This window comes from Cannabis sativa, chromosome 7 (assembly GCF_029168945.1).
Source record: "Cannabis sativa cultivar Pink pepper isolate KNU-18-1 chromosome 7, ASM2916894v1, whole genome shotgun sequence".
Lineage (NCBI taxonomy): Eukaryota > Viridiplantae > Streptophyta > Magnoliopsida > Rosales > Cannabaceae > Cannabis > Cannabis sativa.
The window spans coordinates 21329575-21347671 of record NC_083607.1 but is presented as its reverse complement, the minus strand read 5'-3'; the positions used below and the strand labels follow the sequence as shown (position 1 = coordinate 21347671).

Here is an 18097-nt window from a genome sequence, read left to right as displayed (position 1 = left end):
ATTCAATAAGGAATTAATAAGTTAGGGAATTTACTTGGTAAATTTGGTTCGGCTTATTGGAAGCTCGGTTATATAGGCCCATGGTCCCCATACTAGTTGAGACCATACTGCTTGTAAGACTCAGTTAATTGATTTTAATTAATCAATTATAATTCTAAAGTTAGACTATGTCTAGTTTATGAATTTTCACTAAGCAAGGGAAAAATTGTGAAGAAAAGAGATGCTAGGTTTTATTTGTTAATTAAGAGACTTATATGTCTAATTAATAAATATATTAAATGACAATATTATTTAATAATTAATTTTTAGTTATTAAATAATTAGAATTGACATTTAAATGGTTGAATTGGAAAATTGGCGTTTTTGAGAAAATGAGATGCAGAATAATAAAACAGCAAATTGCAAAAGTGAGGCCCATTATCCACTAATATGGTCGGCCACTCTTATAGGCTTTTATCATTTATTTTTTCATTATTTTAATGCCAAATAATTCTAACCTAAACCTAGATGGTTACCTATAAATAGGTAATGATGGCTTTAGGAAAAGATGATGCCTCTCATTCCTTCAGAGAAAACTTTCTAGCCACCACCTTCCCTCTTCTTTTCCTCTTCAATTTTGACCATTGAGTGAATGAGTGAGTGCCCACACACATCAAGTAGTATCTCAATCATAGTGTGGAAGATTGTGAAGAATCCAACCAACAAGAAGGAGATTCAGCATCAAAGGAAGGAGAGAAAGAGATCCAGGTTCAGATCTGCTCTGCTACAGAAAGGAATCAAGGGCTAGAGATCTGAACAGAAGGAGTCATTATATTCCGCTGCACCAATGTAAGGTTTTCTGAAACCCTTATTTGTTTATTTCCTTGTTTTAGAATTCATATTAGGATGTTAAAGAAATATACATGGTAGTAAATCTAGATCCTGGTAAAATATTTCCAAAAGAACAATCTACACAAAAAGTAAAGTTAGCAGATATAAATTTATAAATATAAAATACTTTATATATTGGGATGTTGGAATAGAACTTATGATAAATATTTTTTGCCCTGCTCTATTGGGCCTTTTTCCTCTTGACAACAATGTATGGACTCAATCTCGTAACCATAAACTCTCTTTATTTTTGCAAATCAATTATGCACTCATACAATTTTGGTGGCTTCTCGAGAAGTTAGGGAGCTCCATCTTTGAATTTAAAAATACCATCTGTTAGGGTATTTTTCGTGTCTATCTCTGGTATATAGAACGCGGCCTGACAAATTGACAATCGTAGTTATAAGAACAAATTACAATTGTTTACGGAGATTTTTGGAAACTGATTATATTTATAGCTTAAGAAAATAATAGATATTAAATAGTAGACAGACAGATTTTTTAAGTGGTTCAGGAATGAATGATCCTTAGTCCACAAATCGATAGTATTAGCCTCTTTGGGCAAACAATTAGTTATTACAAGTATTTACAATAATGATCTCTCATTCTTCTTGTTTCTCTGAGAAAAAGCTCTCTAGGAATTTTAGTAGAGCGACTGTAAATGAAAAAAATGTTCTCCCTTTGCTTAACGAAAATGGAAGTATTTATAAGCATACATGGGATAAAGAAAATGGAAGTATATCCTTTACCTACCCAGGGTTTTGTAGTCAACACGCTACTAAGGTGAGTACTGCTAAAGGATGATCTGACCATTGGCTTGTAGGAACCTTCTTCATCGTGTGTTGTACAGCTGTAGTGAGGGTTTTTGTACAAACCAAGACACGTGTCATGCAAAGGTCTTTCCTTTGTAATATACTCTCTAAGTAGGCCGTTGGGCAAAAAGCATGTCTATAGGTGCATACACGCGCTACCATGGCCTAACACAGGGGACAAGATCTGATCCTGTGTCAGAAAATAGTGTAATCGTCTATTAACACAGATTTTTGTTAACAATATTAAAGCCTATTTCGTGATTGGTTTGGATAGAAATAATAATAATAAAAGAAGAAGAAAATAACACAAAGCCTTTTACGTGGTTTTGCAGTTAAAATTCTGCATAGTCCACGAGTCTATCTTATTAAATTTCTGTGGTACAAAATTAGGGTTTTTCTCTCAAGGATTTTCCGTCCCTTTTTCAGTGTATACTGCCCTATTTATAGTTACATAAGAAGGCAGTTAATTACAATCAGATTAATATCCCACATCAATATTTCCCTAAAATTATGGGATTTGATTACGTCCCACGTAAAATAAATGCAGTTTATTATTTAAAAATCACACAGCTCTGATTCATCCGCTTTTACCGGGTCAATATTGACGTGGATTTAGATAGGCTGGAAAGTGTATCTTGTTGAGATAGCAACAATAACCCTGACAGCGAGATGGAGCTTTTCCCATGTCTTTATGAGGTTGATAATGTAAATACCGTTGTTTTTACTATTGAAGACATAACGCTCCATCTGACAATCACAGTTCTTTGTGACTAGGTAAACTTCAGCAGCCAACACCATTTGAATGTCAACTTCTATCTGAGAGAGCTGACTCGACGGAGCAGTGGATCTCATTGAAAGATGTCTGGAGCTGATTAGTGAAGGTACCATGAGTATACCTTCCTATAGCGAGATGGACATCTCGCTACTCGTTGTCCAGATTTATCCAACTGTTATACTTATTTCGTATAATGTATATTATACGCTAAGTATTCTAATAGTTGACATGTCCCATTTCATCTTTTTATACGTGGCGAGGTTGATGCCTCGCTTTGTATCACAGATGCCATCCTTATGATCGTGTCTTCTGACGCAGAATGGTTTCTCGTCAATGCATGAGGCAATAGTTTGTATATCCTTATCTCGCTTAAGATTTTACAGTCAATAAATTATAAATATACTCTATCAGCTACACATTTAATGAGTTATTTCATTTTAATATTCTTTAATATAATTGCCATTATATTCGTTGATTCGTATTCTCGCTGGTTGACATGTTTCCTCCTCTGAAGTACCAGCCAAATTTTGGGTATAATAATTGTCTATTAAAAAATTCTTTTTAATGAAAAGTGCTTTCTAAATGATTACAGAGGGTAATTCTATCATTATGCCTTTTAAAAAAAAATGGATGCTCTCTAATTTTGGCAGTTTTGTAGTTTCGATGAACATCAGCATTTATTAACCATCTTCTCCACTTCCTTTTTTAAATTTTACCCATTGGATTAATTGTCTTCTTGTTCGAACGGAGATCAACCCAAGAGTATAAGACAAAAAAAGGAATCACCTCAAAGCCTAGGTAAATGTTGGTGGTCTTTTTTTCTAAACAACTATATCTGACCTCGCTCTCTCCTATGCAGGTCGATGGTCGTGGGGGCCTTTTGCCGTGGGTGGTTCCTAGAGTCGTCGTTAGCTCTATGGTTGCCGAAGCTAGAGATAATGACACCCTATTTGGTTGTGTTTCCTTTGTCTTCTTGGATCTTTTTTTTTTTTTTTTTGAGATATGACTTTTATTTGAATTATATTTTTCTCTCTCTACAGGTCTATCGGCGTTATAATAGGTGATTTTGAGGTAACGCTGGGTGGATTTTAGGTTTGTAGACGGTGGTAAGGGTTGGGGTTTAGGTTCGCATGCAGTTGTTGGGGTTGGGGTTGGGGTTGGGTTCATTGTTTATTATTTTTATTATTTTTTCAGTTCATAATCAGGTTTGGGTTTGTAATTATGCAAGTGTATTTTTGAGTTTGTGCAAGTGTATTGAGAAACAAATGTATTGAGTTTGTAAAGAAAAATAATTTATGTATACATTAAAATTTTATGTTTTAAGAAATAAAATTTATAAATGGTTTGATTTTTTATTACTATTTATATATAAAACCTATTTATTGATTAATCGGGTAAAATTTAATATATAAATAATATAAAACACACAGTACAAGAACAAAAAAAAAAATACATATAGTGACGCACATTGAAAGTTGAGGGACTCTAAAATGTTTTAGTGACACATACTGAAGGGTCATTAAATACTACCTTTCCAGTCACCCACATTAGTGACACGCAATGAAGTGTCACTAATATTATTAGAGTCACTTAAAATGAGTCACCCGAACCTATTTTTGTAGTAGTGTACACTACTACAATTTAGACTTTTAGTGACCCTATTTAGTGACCTACACTTTCATGCACGTCAATAAAGAGTTAGGGCTGATTTTTAGTGACCCGCATAGTTAGACTCTAAAGTTTCGGTGTTAGCCTCGTGTAATGTGGGTCACTAAAAATATTTTTTTAATTTTTTTTCAATAAAAAATACCAATTTATAGAGTCACACCAGGAGAGACTACGAAAGCGTGTCCAACTCTCCTGGAGCATAACTATAAGCTGTTTTAATAAAAAATAATAAAAAAAATAAAAGACACATAGTATATTTAGAAATTCATATGTAATTATATATTCTGGATAACTAAAAAAAATAAATGAAAAATAAATATAGATAAATTTATTTATAGTAAGTAAATAAAAAAAATAAAAATGTAAATGATATAATTGGGTTTGCATTTGCAAACTCTACAATATCACTTAGCAAAAAATCAATCGTCAAGCAAATCTTCTTTCTTCTTCATCTCCCTCTTGCGCTTTTAATTGAGCTCTTGCACGAGAGCGTCCTTCCAACGCATAATCGATCGCCATTCCCAGCCTCCCAAGGCCCAGCGACGCAACAGAAAACGGACTGCCCAGCCCATACGATCGAACAACCGGCGACAGGTGGTATAGCGATCTTAGGCCCCTCAAAGTCCAGGTCAACGTTGGTGGTTTTTTTTTTAAAATAGCTCAATCTCGCTCTCACTCTCTCCTATGCAGGTCGATGGTCGTGGGGGCCTTTTGCTGTGGGTGGTTGCTAGAGTCGTCGTCAGCTCTATGGTTGCCGAAGCCAGAGATAATGAGTCCCTATTTGGGTGTGTTTCCTTTGTCTTCTTAGATCTTGTTTGTTTTTTTTTTTTTTTTGAGATTTGACTTTGATTTGAATTATATTTCTCTCTCTCTACAGGTCTTTGTTCATCAGCGTTATCATAGGGGGTTTTTAGGGTAATGCTGGGTGGATTTTGGGTTCGTAGGCGGTGGTCGGGGTTGGGGTTTAGGTTCGCAGGTAGTGGTTAGGGTTGGGGTTGGGTTCATTGTTTATTATTTTTATTGTTTATTCAGTTCATAATCAGGTTTGGGTTTGTGCAAATGTATTTTTGATTTTGTGCAAATGTATTGAGAAAAAAATGTATTGAGTTAGTAAAGAAAAATACTTCTGTGTACATTAAAATTTTATGTTTTAAGAACTAAAATTTATAAATGGTTTTATTTTTTATTATTTTTTATATATATTACAAATTTATTGATTAATAGGGTGAAATTATAAAATAATAATAATACAGAGTACAAGGCCAAAAAAGAAAAAAAAACAGAAATACACATAGTGACACACATTGGAAGTTGCTATTATAATTACTCTTACACGTGACATGACTCTAAATGGCTATAGTAATAGGCGTTGAGGGACTCTAAAAAGTTTTAGTGACACGTACTGAAGGGTCACTAAATACTACTATTCCAGTCACCCACATTAGTGACACGCAATGAAGTGTTACTAAATATTATTAGAGTCACTCAAAATGAGTCACTGTAATCTATTTTTGTAGTAGTATACACTACTACAATTTAGACTTTTAGTGACACTATTTAGTGACCTACACTTTCATGCGCGTCACTAAAGAGGTAGGATTGATTTTTAGTGACCCGCATAGTTAGACTCTAAAGTTTCGGTGTTAGCCTCCTGTAATGTGGGTCACTAAACATTTGAAGTCTCACTAAATAGTAATATACATATTTTTTTAATTTTTTTTTCAATAAAAAATACCAACTTATAGAGTCACACTAGGAGAGACTAGGAAAGCGTGTCCAACTCCCCTGGAGCGTGACTATAAGCTGTTTTAATAAAAAAATTAAAAAATTAAAAGACACATAGCATATTTAGTAATTCATATGTAATTATATATTCTGGATAACAAAAAAAAAAAATAAATGAAACATAAATATAAATAAATTTATTTATAGTAAGTAAATAAAAAAATAAAAATGTAAATGATATAATTAGGTTTGCATTTGCAAACTCCACAATATCACTTAGCAAAAAATCAACCGTCAAGCAGATCCTCTTTCTTCTTCATCATCCTCTTGCGCTTTTAACTGAGCTCTTGCACGAGAGCCTCCTTCCAACGGCTAATCGATCGCCATTCCCAGCCTCGCGGGGGGATTTTGCTATGGGTGGTTGCTAGAGTCGTCGTCAGCTCTATGGTTGCCGAAGCCAGTGATAATGAGACCCTATTTGGTTGTGTTTCCTTTGTCTTCTTGGGTTTTTTTTTTTTTTTTTTAGATTTGACTTTGATTTGTATTATATTTTTCTCTCTCTACAGGTCTTTGTTCATCGCTGTTATCATAGGTGGTTTTTGGGGTAACGCTGGGTGGATTTTGGGTTCGTAGGCGGTGGTCGGGGTTGGGGTTTAGGTTCGCAGGTAGTGGTTGGGGTTGGCGTTGGGTTCACTATTTATTATTTTTATTGTTTTTTCATTTCATAATCAGGTTTGGGTTTGTGCAAATGAATTGAGAAAAAAATTTATTTAGTATGTAAAGAAAAATACTTCTGTGTACATTAAAATTTTATGTTTTAAGAACTAAAATTTATAAATGGTTTTATTTTTTATTATTTTTTATATATATAACCAATTTATTGATTAATAGGGTGAAATTATAAAATAAACAAATAATACAGAGTACAAGGCAAGAAAAAAGAAAAAAAAGAAATACACATATAGTGACGCATATTGGAAGTTGCTATTATAATTACTCTTACACGTGTACATGACTTTAAATGGCTATAGTGACATGCGTTGAGGGACTCTAAAAAGTTTTAGTGACACATACTGAAGTGTCACTAAATATTACATTTCCAGTCACCCACATTAGTGACACACAATGAAGTGTCCTATATATATTTTAGAGTCACTCAAAATGAGTCACTGAAATCTATTTTTGTAGTAGGGTTATATATTAAAAATTCAATTTTTGTAAAAACTAAATTTTACACGAACAAACTTGTGTTTATTTTGTTTTTCTCAAAAAAAAAAAATATATAGATTTATTGAAGTAAACATAAGATTTGTTTAGTTTAATTTTTAACTTTTTAAAATAATTTATATTTATAAATAATTATTTTTCTTTGTTTGTTAAGATATGAGTTTATAAATATAAATAAGTTTGATTTTTCTTCAAAATATCTTTGCTCATTTAAATTATTTATCAAATTCTCAATAGTTTTGGTTTAATTTTTTAAGATACGTGTTTATAAACAAATTAATAAAGTTTGAAATTTTTTTTTTTAGGAATAATTTAAGTTTTTTAAGTAAAATTAATATTTTGTAATAAACTTAATAGTTTTATCAGGTTTTTTAATACTTTTTATTATTTTTTTTCGGGATTAATAGAATATTATAATATTTAAAATTATTTTTTTTATTAAAAGGAGAAAATTTTTTTATTGGTTAAAGTTTATGGTGTAAAAATACTAATTCTTTACGGTAAAAGAAACGAAACCTAATAGAAGGGGCCGGCATATGTAACTGTTATATATTTTATGAATTTTTTTCAACAAATTGTATATTTTAAGGGACAAAATCAGGCAGTGGCAAAAATTGAAAAGGTAAAAATACTTATTATTTATTATCTTTCTAGAAAGACATATGAAGTCCAATAAATGAAGATGTAATCCAACTCTTTTGTGCACCAAAATCAAAAGAGAAATGTAAGTAAATAACCTTATTTCTAACATTAGTGATAGTTAATGTCCCTCTTTTAAAATAATAAAACAAGGGAAATTTTATTTACACTCCAAAATTTTCTAAAGGCACCCCATTTTAATAATTTTTATTTTATATAAAATTTATATTTTTAATTGTGCTAATTTTTTTTAACTTTTTTTTTTTCAATTCATATTCTTAAAAAATATACCTATCAAAAAAAAATTATATTTTAAATATTATGAGGAAAAAATTAAAATAAAAAATTATATGAAATTTTCTTAGAAAAAATTAAAAAAAATATATACATGAGTTAGAAAAAATTATGAAAATAAAATTAAAATAAGTATTGAAATTAACATAAAATAATTTGAGAAATTTTTTTAAAAGAAATATTAATAGTAATTTTTAAAAATTATTTAAGTTTATATTTTTTTTAAATAATGGGGTGTACTTATCATTTTGTGGGGTGTAAATAGAACTCCCCAGAACAAATGTCATTTTTTACTTTTTAATACCTAAAATACCCTTTATTATATAAAATGCATTATAAAAATACCTTAGAGTAATATGAATATAACATACAAATACTATACCTTAGAGTAATATGAGTATTATGTCCTTTTTTATTTTTTTTACTTATAGGTATTCTTTTAATTTTATTTTTATTTCTTTCCTTCATGATATATAATATAACATACAAATATTATACCTTAGAGTAATATGAATATACCACAACAATTTTATAGTCAAATAAATATATTAAAAAAACTTAAATAAGCTTTTACAAGTTTTTTTTCTCTCTTTCTTTCACGATATACCATAGTAAATAAAAATAATATATCAATCTATTTATTTATTAATATATTATAGCACATAATAAAGATATACCGTACAAAATAAAAAAAAAAGTACTAAAAACTTAAATTAATATTTAATAGTTTTTTTTTTTCTTTCTATCCTTCACGATATACCATATCACATACAAATGATATACCTTAGACCAATATGAATATACCATAAACTTAAACGAATATACTATTAAATGATTTTTTTTTCCTACGATATACAATAGCATATAAAAACTATATTCTGCTTAATTATAAGTATAAATACTATAGTGAAAAATTAATATACTTATAGTGGAAAAAATATATACATACAAAAAACTTAATTTAATATTAAACATGTTTTTTTTCTTTTTATTTCCTTCATGATATACTAATGAACATAAAAACAATATTTCCTAGTGAAACATAACTATACCTCAAACTTAAATTAATATTCCACATTCTTTAATTTCCGTGTTTCGTTCATTATATACCATAGCACATTAAAATAATATACCACAATCTTAAACTAATATACTACCTTTCATTTTTTTTAATATAATATTGCACATAAAAATGATATATTATTGTGCAAAATAACTATACCAAACACTTAATTATTCAAGGTTAGGTTATAATTGTAATTTCATCATCAAACTTTTAACAGAAGAGACATTTTGTTAATATTTTATAAAAAAGGACATTTATTAACTTAATTGTTAAATTTATGACCATTTTACATCTTGGCCCAAACCAAAAATTACACGAGTTACAAATAATATAGCGCCCATCAAAGTATTCATTCTCTCCAATAGTCTTAATTTTTTCGCAGTGCTTGTGTAGGGAAAATAGAGTAAATTAATCCTACAAATATATCAACACCTACTGAATATCCTCAGACATTGCCACATAGAAAATCATTTAATAAAGTCAATGAACCAAATTTTCCATTTAAAAGCTTAATTGGAAGCTTTTGAGAATATTCTTTTGTCATCATATATTTGTTCTCGTTTACTTAGACCATTATTAGGCTTCTAGCTGAGTGTTGTTAAAATGCTTAAGTAGAAAGTAAAGAAAATTACAAATATCACTAAATAAACTTTCAAAATAAGCTAATTAATTAAACTTATTCGTAACTCTACATATGCCAAAACTTAATTATATTATACGTACGTAGTAGTTGAGCCTTAACAGTGAGGGACCCCGCCAGCGATGGAAGCTGGCTAAAGGAACGCACATGAGACCTAATTAAGCACTATCGATTTTTATATGCGTATTTATATATAGACATACGTACACGCTGTCATTACAACCCATTAGAAAGTCAAAGGGGCTAGCTTCCGCGCACTAGACATAAAATACTTCCCAACATGGATTCATATATACATAAGTGAATCGTTTAATTAAACTGGGATTTAATTTGTTGATCATCTAAGAATCCTTTCTCCCTCTCTGTCCTCACACTTTTTCAAACACAATTAACAGTTATGGTTAAAGTACCTATCGAAAAGGCATACCTGGATGTGGTGTTGGTACCAATTGGGCTCCTTATAATGTTCGTGTACCATCTCTTTCTTCTATACAGATACATTAATCAACCTCTCGCCACAGTCTTGGGCTATGAGAATCGAGACAAGAGAATTTGGGCCGACAAAGTCATGCAGGTAAGTACAAATTAACTCATAGAATGTTCTTTATTAATATATATGCTTAATTTTCCTTAATTACCAAATTTTTTCTTATCCTAGGCTGAAAATAAAACCGAAGTACAATCCGCTATAGCCGTAGTGGCATCGAACATAACTGCAGCCACGTACATGTCTACACTTTCTTTGGCACTATGCTCATTGATTGGAACATGGGTGGTGAACTCTTCTTCGAACAAACTCATCCCCAACGAAATCATCTACGGCAACACAAAATCAACAATACTTTCCATAAAGTATATATGTCTCGTGACATGTTTTCTTTTGGCATTTTCCTTCTTTGTTCAATCAGCTAGACACTTCGTTCATGCCAACTACCTAATCAGCACGCCCGGACAGGGCATGCACTTGAGGAATAAGGTGGGAGCCGCGGTCACTAGAGGCGGCGAGTTCTGGTCAATCGGTCTTAGGGCTTTGTATGTTGCTCTCAGTTTGTTGTTGTGGTTTTTCGGCCCAATTCCCATGGTTGTTTCTTCTCTTCTTTTGGTTGTAATGTTGTATCATCACGACTTTAAAAAAGTAAATGATGATGAAAAGGAATGGTGCGAATAGATTAATATATGTTAGAAATTTTATTACAATCTAAAGATTATTATAATTTACATTGGCAATTTTGTTATTAGTTTAATAGATTAAGTTTGGACAGATGCTTCTTCTCAATTTTTAAATTCTTTTGTAACAACAATTTCTTCTAAATGAATTTTGCATTTCTTTGAAAAAAATCATAATTTATAATATAACATAAGACGAAGAATAAAATAAGAGATTAATTAAATAAATTACAATAGTATTTCTACAATAAATATATACAATTATATATATAATTATCAATATAAAAGAAAATACAAACAAGAGTGAGGTGGTATCTTAGGAAAGTTTTACTACATATTATTTTTTTTTTCTTATTTTTTTATATTTTTTATTTGTTTTCTAAAATTTTGGTTATTTTTCTTATTAGTGAGTTCTTAAAAAAAAATCTCACCTGGTTTAAAAATCATTATGAGTGTTGTATCATAGGCTATATATGGATGATTATTAATTTTTTCCTCTTTATTTTGTCTCAAAATTAGTATTGCATTATTTTTTTGCTGCGAATAAAGAACTAGGTCTTGCCCAATTAATTTTTTTAAGAAAAATGTAACATATATTTTTCTTACAATATTAAATAAATATCTAGCTATTTTTTTGCTATTTGAAATTTGAAATTATATTTTTTTATTTAAAAATTTTTACACTCAAAAAATTATAAATTATGATATCATTATTTTTTTAAAAAAAACTAGTTTACTTACTATAATATATATTCATCACTGTACAATATAAAAAATAAATATTGAATTAGGAACCATCTAAGCGATAAAATGAGGGGACGTGAAGTACAAAAGTAAAAAGGCGAGGTCACGTAAGGGTGGCCTAAATATTAGGAAGCATCTAAGCGATAAAATGAGGGGACGTGATCTTTTCGGAAGTGACACAATGAGGTTGGAGGAGCAAATAGCTACTCTAACAAAGCTTGTCTAAAAAAAAAAGAGCAGAGCCCTCTCGGATTTTGAAGATGAGGAATCAAAACCATGTATAAGGAGGATTGCGGTGACCCCACATCTTAAAAACTTTGAAATGCCCACATCGAGTTGTATGAAGGAAGGATCGATCCGCGAGCGCACCTAGCAAAATACAACAACATTATGCAAGTCTACTGAAGACAGGTCGAAGCAACTAGCTCTAGGATCAATTCATAGCTAGAAGGACTTACAGTCGGCCTTTTGCAAACATTTTATTGCTGGATGTGATAAGGACATGGAAGTAGACTCTTTTACTAAGTCAAAAAATAACACAATGAAAGCTTGAAAGCTTTTATTCAAAGGATGATGGAGTGTGATACCAAGACTAAGGTCAGCGATGACATGAAATCGACGACCCTCAAATTTGGATTGGTTGTTGGCTCTTTGGTGTGGGCAGAGATGCAGAGAAAGAGAGGCAAAACTTTAAGTGAGTTTATGGAAAGGCTCAAGATATCATCAACCTTGAAGATGCCTACATACAAGCTTTTACAATTCCTCTAGCTCTAACTCCTTCCACGGCTACTCCCTACTTCAGACCCCAAGTTCTAGCTTCGGCCTTAACTCTTCCCAAAACTCAATTTTCCACAATTGTTTATGGAACCACTACCTCTAGTCTCGCCTCTACACAAACCAATTTTTTTGGGTATAGGGTGGCACATCTTGGGTGAAGTGTAGCTCCCAAACAGGCAAAAACTGAGGTTCTAGAACCCACTATGAGCCATTTCAAGAACAAAAGAGGGGGCAAAAGCCACAATCGCAACGAATCCTCAAAGAATACAAGGAAGGAGTATGATCTAAAGTACACTAAGTATACTAGTCTAAAAGATACTCAAGAAAATGTCTACAAAGCAACCTGGAATATGGTCCATTATAGAAAACATCCACGGATGTCACACAGAGGGAGGAATAGATGTTATCAAAATAAAGAATGCGAGTATCATGGGGGAAGGGTCACACCACTAATGAGTGTTATTATTAGAAAGATGAGATTGAAACATTAGTTCGAGTGAGACATCTGGGATAGTGAGTTTGATTTCTGATCATTTATCCCAGATAGGGAGTCGTTCACGGACACATGGTCACTCTTGAACAACAAAATGTTGTAAAAGTGTTACAGGGTGTAGGGCATTATCATGCCCCCAGAACATCATTACCTGCACTCCTTGCTCCGCCAGCACCAACAAGGGTAGCATTGCTTCCACTAAAACCTGGAACCACATATCCTCCCAAACTCGCTCCACCTCTAGTAGACGGGCATGTGGCCACAATCTCAGGTGGATCCCATCTGTTGGGTTTTGTGCCCTAAATAAAACCTATTTCAATATAATCAGACTTAGTTATTAATAAAGATCAAAAATAACATTTTATGTTGCATGGCTCACATGATTTATTTCATGATTATATATATAATGTATAAATTCTATTTAAGACCAGAACATATGAATTTGTTAATGATTATAGTGTTGTCAACACAGTGAAATATAATCTTGATTATATGTTCGAAAGTTTATCCCCTGATTTGTCAGTTCACTGGATTTAGACTGGCATGATAATCAGCGATAGGTATTCTTACACCTTGGATAAGTGTTATGTCCTTTCCAGGGCATTGGCAAAGTTTACCAATATCGGATGTATGGAGTATACATCGGAAGGGACCGATATTGAACTTTGATTAGATTTGTTAAAATTTACCATAATATCTATTTAATTCAATATCACCTTTGATCCTAGATAAAATAATCTTAATCCTGATATGGTTAGGTTCGATCTCAAGAGTATTATACATGTTCTTTGATTTGTTAGTTAAGCCTACTTTTGGGTCAGGGTGATACGTACATTTTGGGAACATGATAGTATAATTGAGTGGGAGCGCTAACATAAATATGGAGTCTATAACTTCTATAGGAATTTAGAAGTGAAACGATGATATTCTTCGAGCTTGGCTAAACAGAGATAAATGGTTGAGATCTCATTTCACTTTACTGAAATATCATTTATACAGAGCTAAGTGTTTTAAGGATAAAATACATTGAAGGTGTAATGGTAATTTAGGGCCTATTCAATGTAGATCATCTATTAGAGGGTCATTGATCAAATTAGGATTGTAACAATGGATAATTAATAGCGTATCTATATCGTGGAACATATAGAGCGTTCTATATGACTAAGAGTGCAATTCCAAGTTCTAAGTGTGGATTCAATAAGGAATTAATAATAAGTTAGGGAATTTACTTGGTAAATTCGGTTCGACTTATTGGAAGCTCGGTTATATAGGCCCATGGTCCCCATACTAGTTGAGACAATACTGCTTGTAAGACTCAGTTAATTGATTTTAATTAATCAATTATAATTCTAAAGTTAGGCTATGTCTAGTTTATGAATTTTCACTAAGCAAGGGCGAAATTGTAAAGAAAAGAGATTCTAGGTTTTATTTGTTAATTAAGAGACTTTATATGTCTAATTAATAAATATATTAAATGAGAATATTATTTAATAATTAATTTTTAGTTATTAAATAATTAGAATTGGCATTTGAATGGTTGAATTGGAAAATTGGCATTTTTGAGAAAATGAGATTGAGAAATGACAAAATGACAAAATTGAAAAGTGAGGCCCATTAACCACTAATATGGACGGCCACTTTGTACAGGGTTTACCATTTATATTTTCATTATTTTAATGCCATATAATTCTAACCTAAACCTAGATGGCTTTCTATAAATAGAAAGTGATGGCTTCAGGAAACAATGCAATGCATCTTATTCTTTTTTAGAGAAAAACCTGAGCCTCTAAGCCGCCACTCATCTTCTCTTTTCTTCTCTTTAATTTCGAAATACCGTAGTGATAGAGTAGTTCCCACACACATCAAGTGATATCTCAATCATAGTGTGGAAGATTGTGTAGAATCCAATCAACAAGAAGGATAATCAACATCAAAGAAGGAGAGAAAGAGATCCAGGTTCAGATCTTGATTATGCTTTGCTACAGAAAGGAATCAAGGGCTAGAGATCTAAACGGAAGGAGTCATTATATTCCGCTGCACCCAATGTAAAGTTTACTGAACTTTATATGTGTTTATTTCATTGTTTTAGAATTCATATTAGGATGTAAATGAAACATACATGGCAGTAAATCTAGATCCTGGTAAAATATATCCAACACCATCTTGTTGGTAGCACTCAAAACTCACAGAAAAGGTATCTAAGACAGGTAGAAGAAGGGGAAGAGTGAACATTGTGTTGGAAATTATTTTACCAGGATCTTAGATCTACTCACAAGTATGTTGATTAACACCCTTAATATGAACTTTCTAAAACGATGAAATAAACACATATAAAGTTTAGTAAACCTTACATTGGGTGCAGCGGAATATAATGACTCCTTCCGTTCAGATATCTAGCCCTTGATTCCTTTCTGTAGCAGAGCATTGTCAATATCTGAACCTGGATCTCTTTCTTTGATTCTTTAGTGCTGAAACTCCTTATTGTTGTAAGTCTTTCTTCACGATCTTCCTCACTATGATTGAGGTATCACTTGCTGTGTGTGGGCACTACTCTAACACTAAGAATTTCGAAATTTAAGTAAGAAGAAAGAGAAGGAGTGGTCGGCCAAAGATAGAGAGAGAGAGAAGCTTAGTTTTTTTTGAATGAAAAGTCTGAAGAAAAGTGTGTAGAAATTTTGTGTAAATTTCCTGAAGCCTTCACTATCTATTTATAGCATTCCACTAGGGTTAGGCAATTTAAAATACCAGTTTAAATTCCTTACAAAAGTGGCCGGCCATACAAAGTGGATTTGGGCCTCACTTTTTTGCAATTTTGCAGTTTTATATTTTCTTCATCTGATTTTCTCAAAAACGCCAATTTTCTAATTCAACCACTTAAATGCCAATTCTAACTATTTAATAAATATAAATAATTATTAAATAATATTGTCATTTATCATATTTATTAATTGAACCATACAAAGTATCATAATTAACAAATATGCCCCTAAAACTCTTTCTTTACAATTTCGCCCTTACTTAGTGAAAAATTCACAAATAGACATAGTCTAATTGAGAATTATAATTGATTAATCAAAACCAATTATATGAGTCTTACAAGCAATATTATCTCAACTAGTGCGGGGACCATGGGTCTATATAACCGAGCTTCCAATAAGCAGATCAAGAATTTATCACTAAAATTCACTAACTTATTAATTCTTCGTTGAACCCACGCATAGAACTTAGAATTGCACTCTCAGTATATAGAATGCTCTATATGTTCCCCCATATAGACACATCATTAGTTATCCATTGTTATAATCCTAATTTGATCAATGATCCTCTATATGAATGATCTACACTGTAAAGTGATTAGATTACCGTTACACCCTACAATGTATTTAATCCTTAAAACACTTAACCCCGTATAAATGATATTTCAGCTTATGTGAAATGAGATCTCCACCATTTATTTTCGTTTGGTCAAGCTCGAAGGAGATCATCCTTTACTTACTATTCGCCAGATAGAAGCTATAGATTCCATGTTTATGTTAGCGCTCCCACTCAATTGCACTACCGTGTTCCCAAAATGTACGTATCACCCTGACCCAAAAGTAGGCTAAACTAACAAATCAAAGAACATGAATAGCCTCTCAAGATCGAGCCTAATCATAACAGGATTAAGATCATTTGATCTAGGATCAACTAGGCGATATTGACTTGAATAGATATTACGTTATGTTTAATAAATCTAAGTCAAAGTTCAATATCGGTCCCTTCCGATGCATACTCCATGCATCCAACCTGAGCTTTACTTTAACCAATGCTCTGGAAAGAACATAGCATTTCTCCAAATGCAAGTAAACTCTATTGTAGATTATCATATCAGTAAAACCCTATGTCTGATAAATCTAGGAAACTTTATTCACATAGTCATGTTTACTTTCCAATGTGTTGACAACACAATAAAAAGGATCAGGTATGTGAAAAGGGTTTGAGATGAATTCATACATTATGTACATATAATCATGAGATAAATCATGTGAACCATGCAACATTAAATGTTATTTCTGATCTATATTAATAAGTAAATCTGATTATATTGAAATGAGTTTTATTTAGGGCATAAAACCCAACAAACTCCCACTTGCACTAATATAAAACAAAAAGTGCGTTTCAAATAATCTCAACACCTTGATATACAAATCAACTGTAGTAGTAGTAAACTCCTTGTAATAGGATCTGAAAGGTTGAATTAACCACAACCTTTTCTCCACCATTACTCTTCCTTAACCACAAAATCATTGATAATGTGAAATTCCTCTCTATATGTCTACTCTCTTGGGATACTGGATTCTATAGCTTTGGCAACTACTTCTTGGTTAATCAGGAAATTAACACTAGTAGTTTAGGCAATTTGGAATGGTGCCAAAAATGTATCGAACTTTTCTTAGACTGAATAAGTACCTTTCCTGTAACTTTAACATTCAGTGCCTTTCTGGTAGACCTAGAGACTTCAGATAGGTTTTTACACTTCTCCAAAATCACTATTCCACCCCCAGAGTAATCACCATCTTATCAGAAAGATTTTCTAGCACAAAGGCAAATTTCGAAATCTGATGTGGTGTAGTCTAAGAGTTTTAAACACACCCTTATAGACTAACATATAGTTCCTCTTCTTTATCTTAAGATTTACTTGATTGTCTTCCAATGTTCTTCTCCTGGATTAAGCTGATACCTACTCATTACTCCCACTCAACAGCAGGTGTCTGGTCTAAGGCATAGTAAAGCATACCTGAGACCTCTCACTATTGATTTAAGAAATTCTTTCATGACTTTATCTTTTCTGGAATAGTTGAGACTTTTCCTTAGATAAATAAAATCTATGCCTAAGAAGTTGTGAAGCTTCTATAGATTGCCATTAGAAAGAAAATGCTTCAGCATCTTACTAAAGTAAGTTGCTTGAATTAGAGTAAGTAATTACCAGGTATACCACAAGCCATAGGTTTAGATAAACTCAAACCTATAATACTAGGAACATGAAGTTTTGTTAAGTCCATTGAATAGACATAAACAAAAATTTCCTTTTATGTCCTTGGAATAGAAAACTTTAGGTTACTCCATGTGAATAGATTATACCATAGTTCTATTGGCTTTTCTTCTTAGTTTCTTATCTTGACAATCCATTACTTGTTTAAACTCACAATGGATTTTAATC

At 31.7% G+C, this 18097-nt stretch overlaps 1 protein-coding gene across 1 annotated transcript; it reads left to right on the top strand.

The window, feature by feature from the left end:
• The first annotated feature begins 10011 nt into the window (after window positions 1-10011).
• On the top strand, window positions 10012-10913 carry LOC115697987 (uncharacterized). The gene is made up of 2 exons (XM_030625164.2): window positions 10012-10290; window positions 10375-10913. Exons 1-2 carry the CDS (start codon window positions 10114-10116, stop codon window positions 10882-10884), a joined length of 687 nt encoding a protein of 228 aa, XP_030481024.1. The 5' UTR covers window positions 10012-10113; the 3' UTR covers window positions 10885-10913.
• Window positions 10914-18097: the final 7184 nt, after the last annotated feature.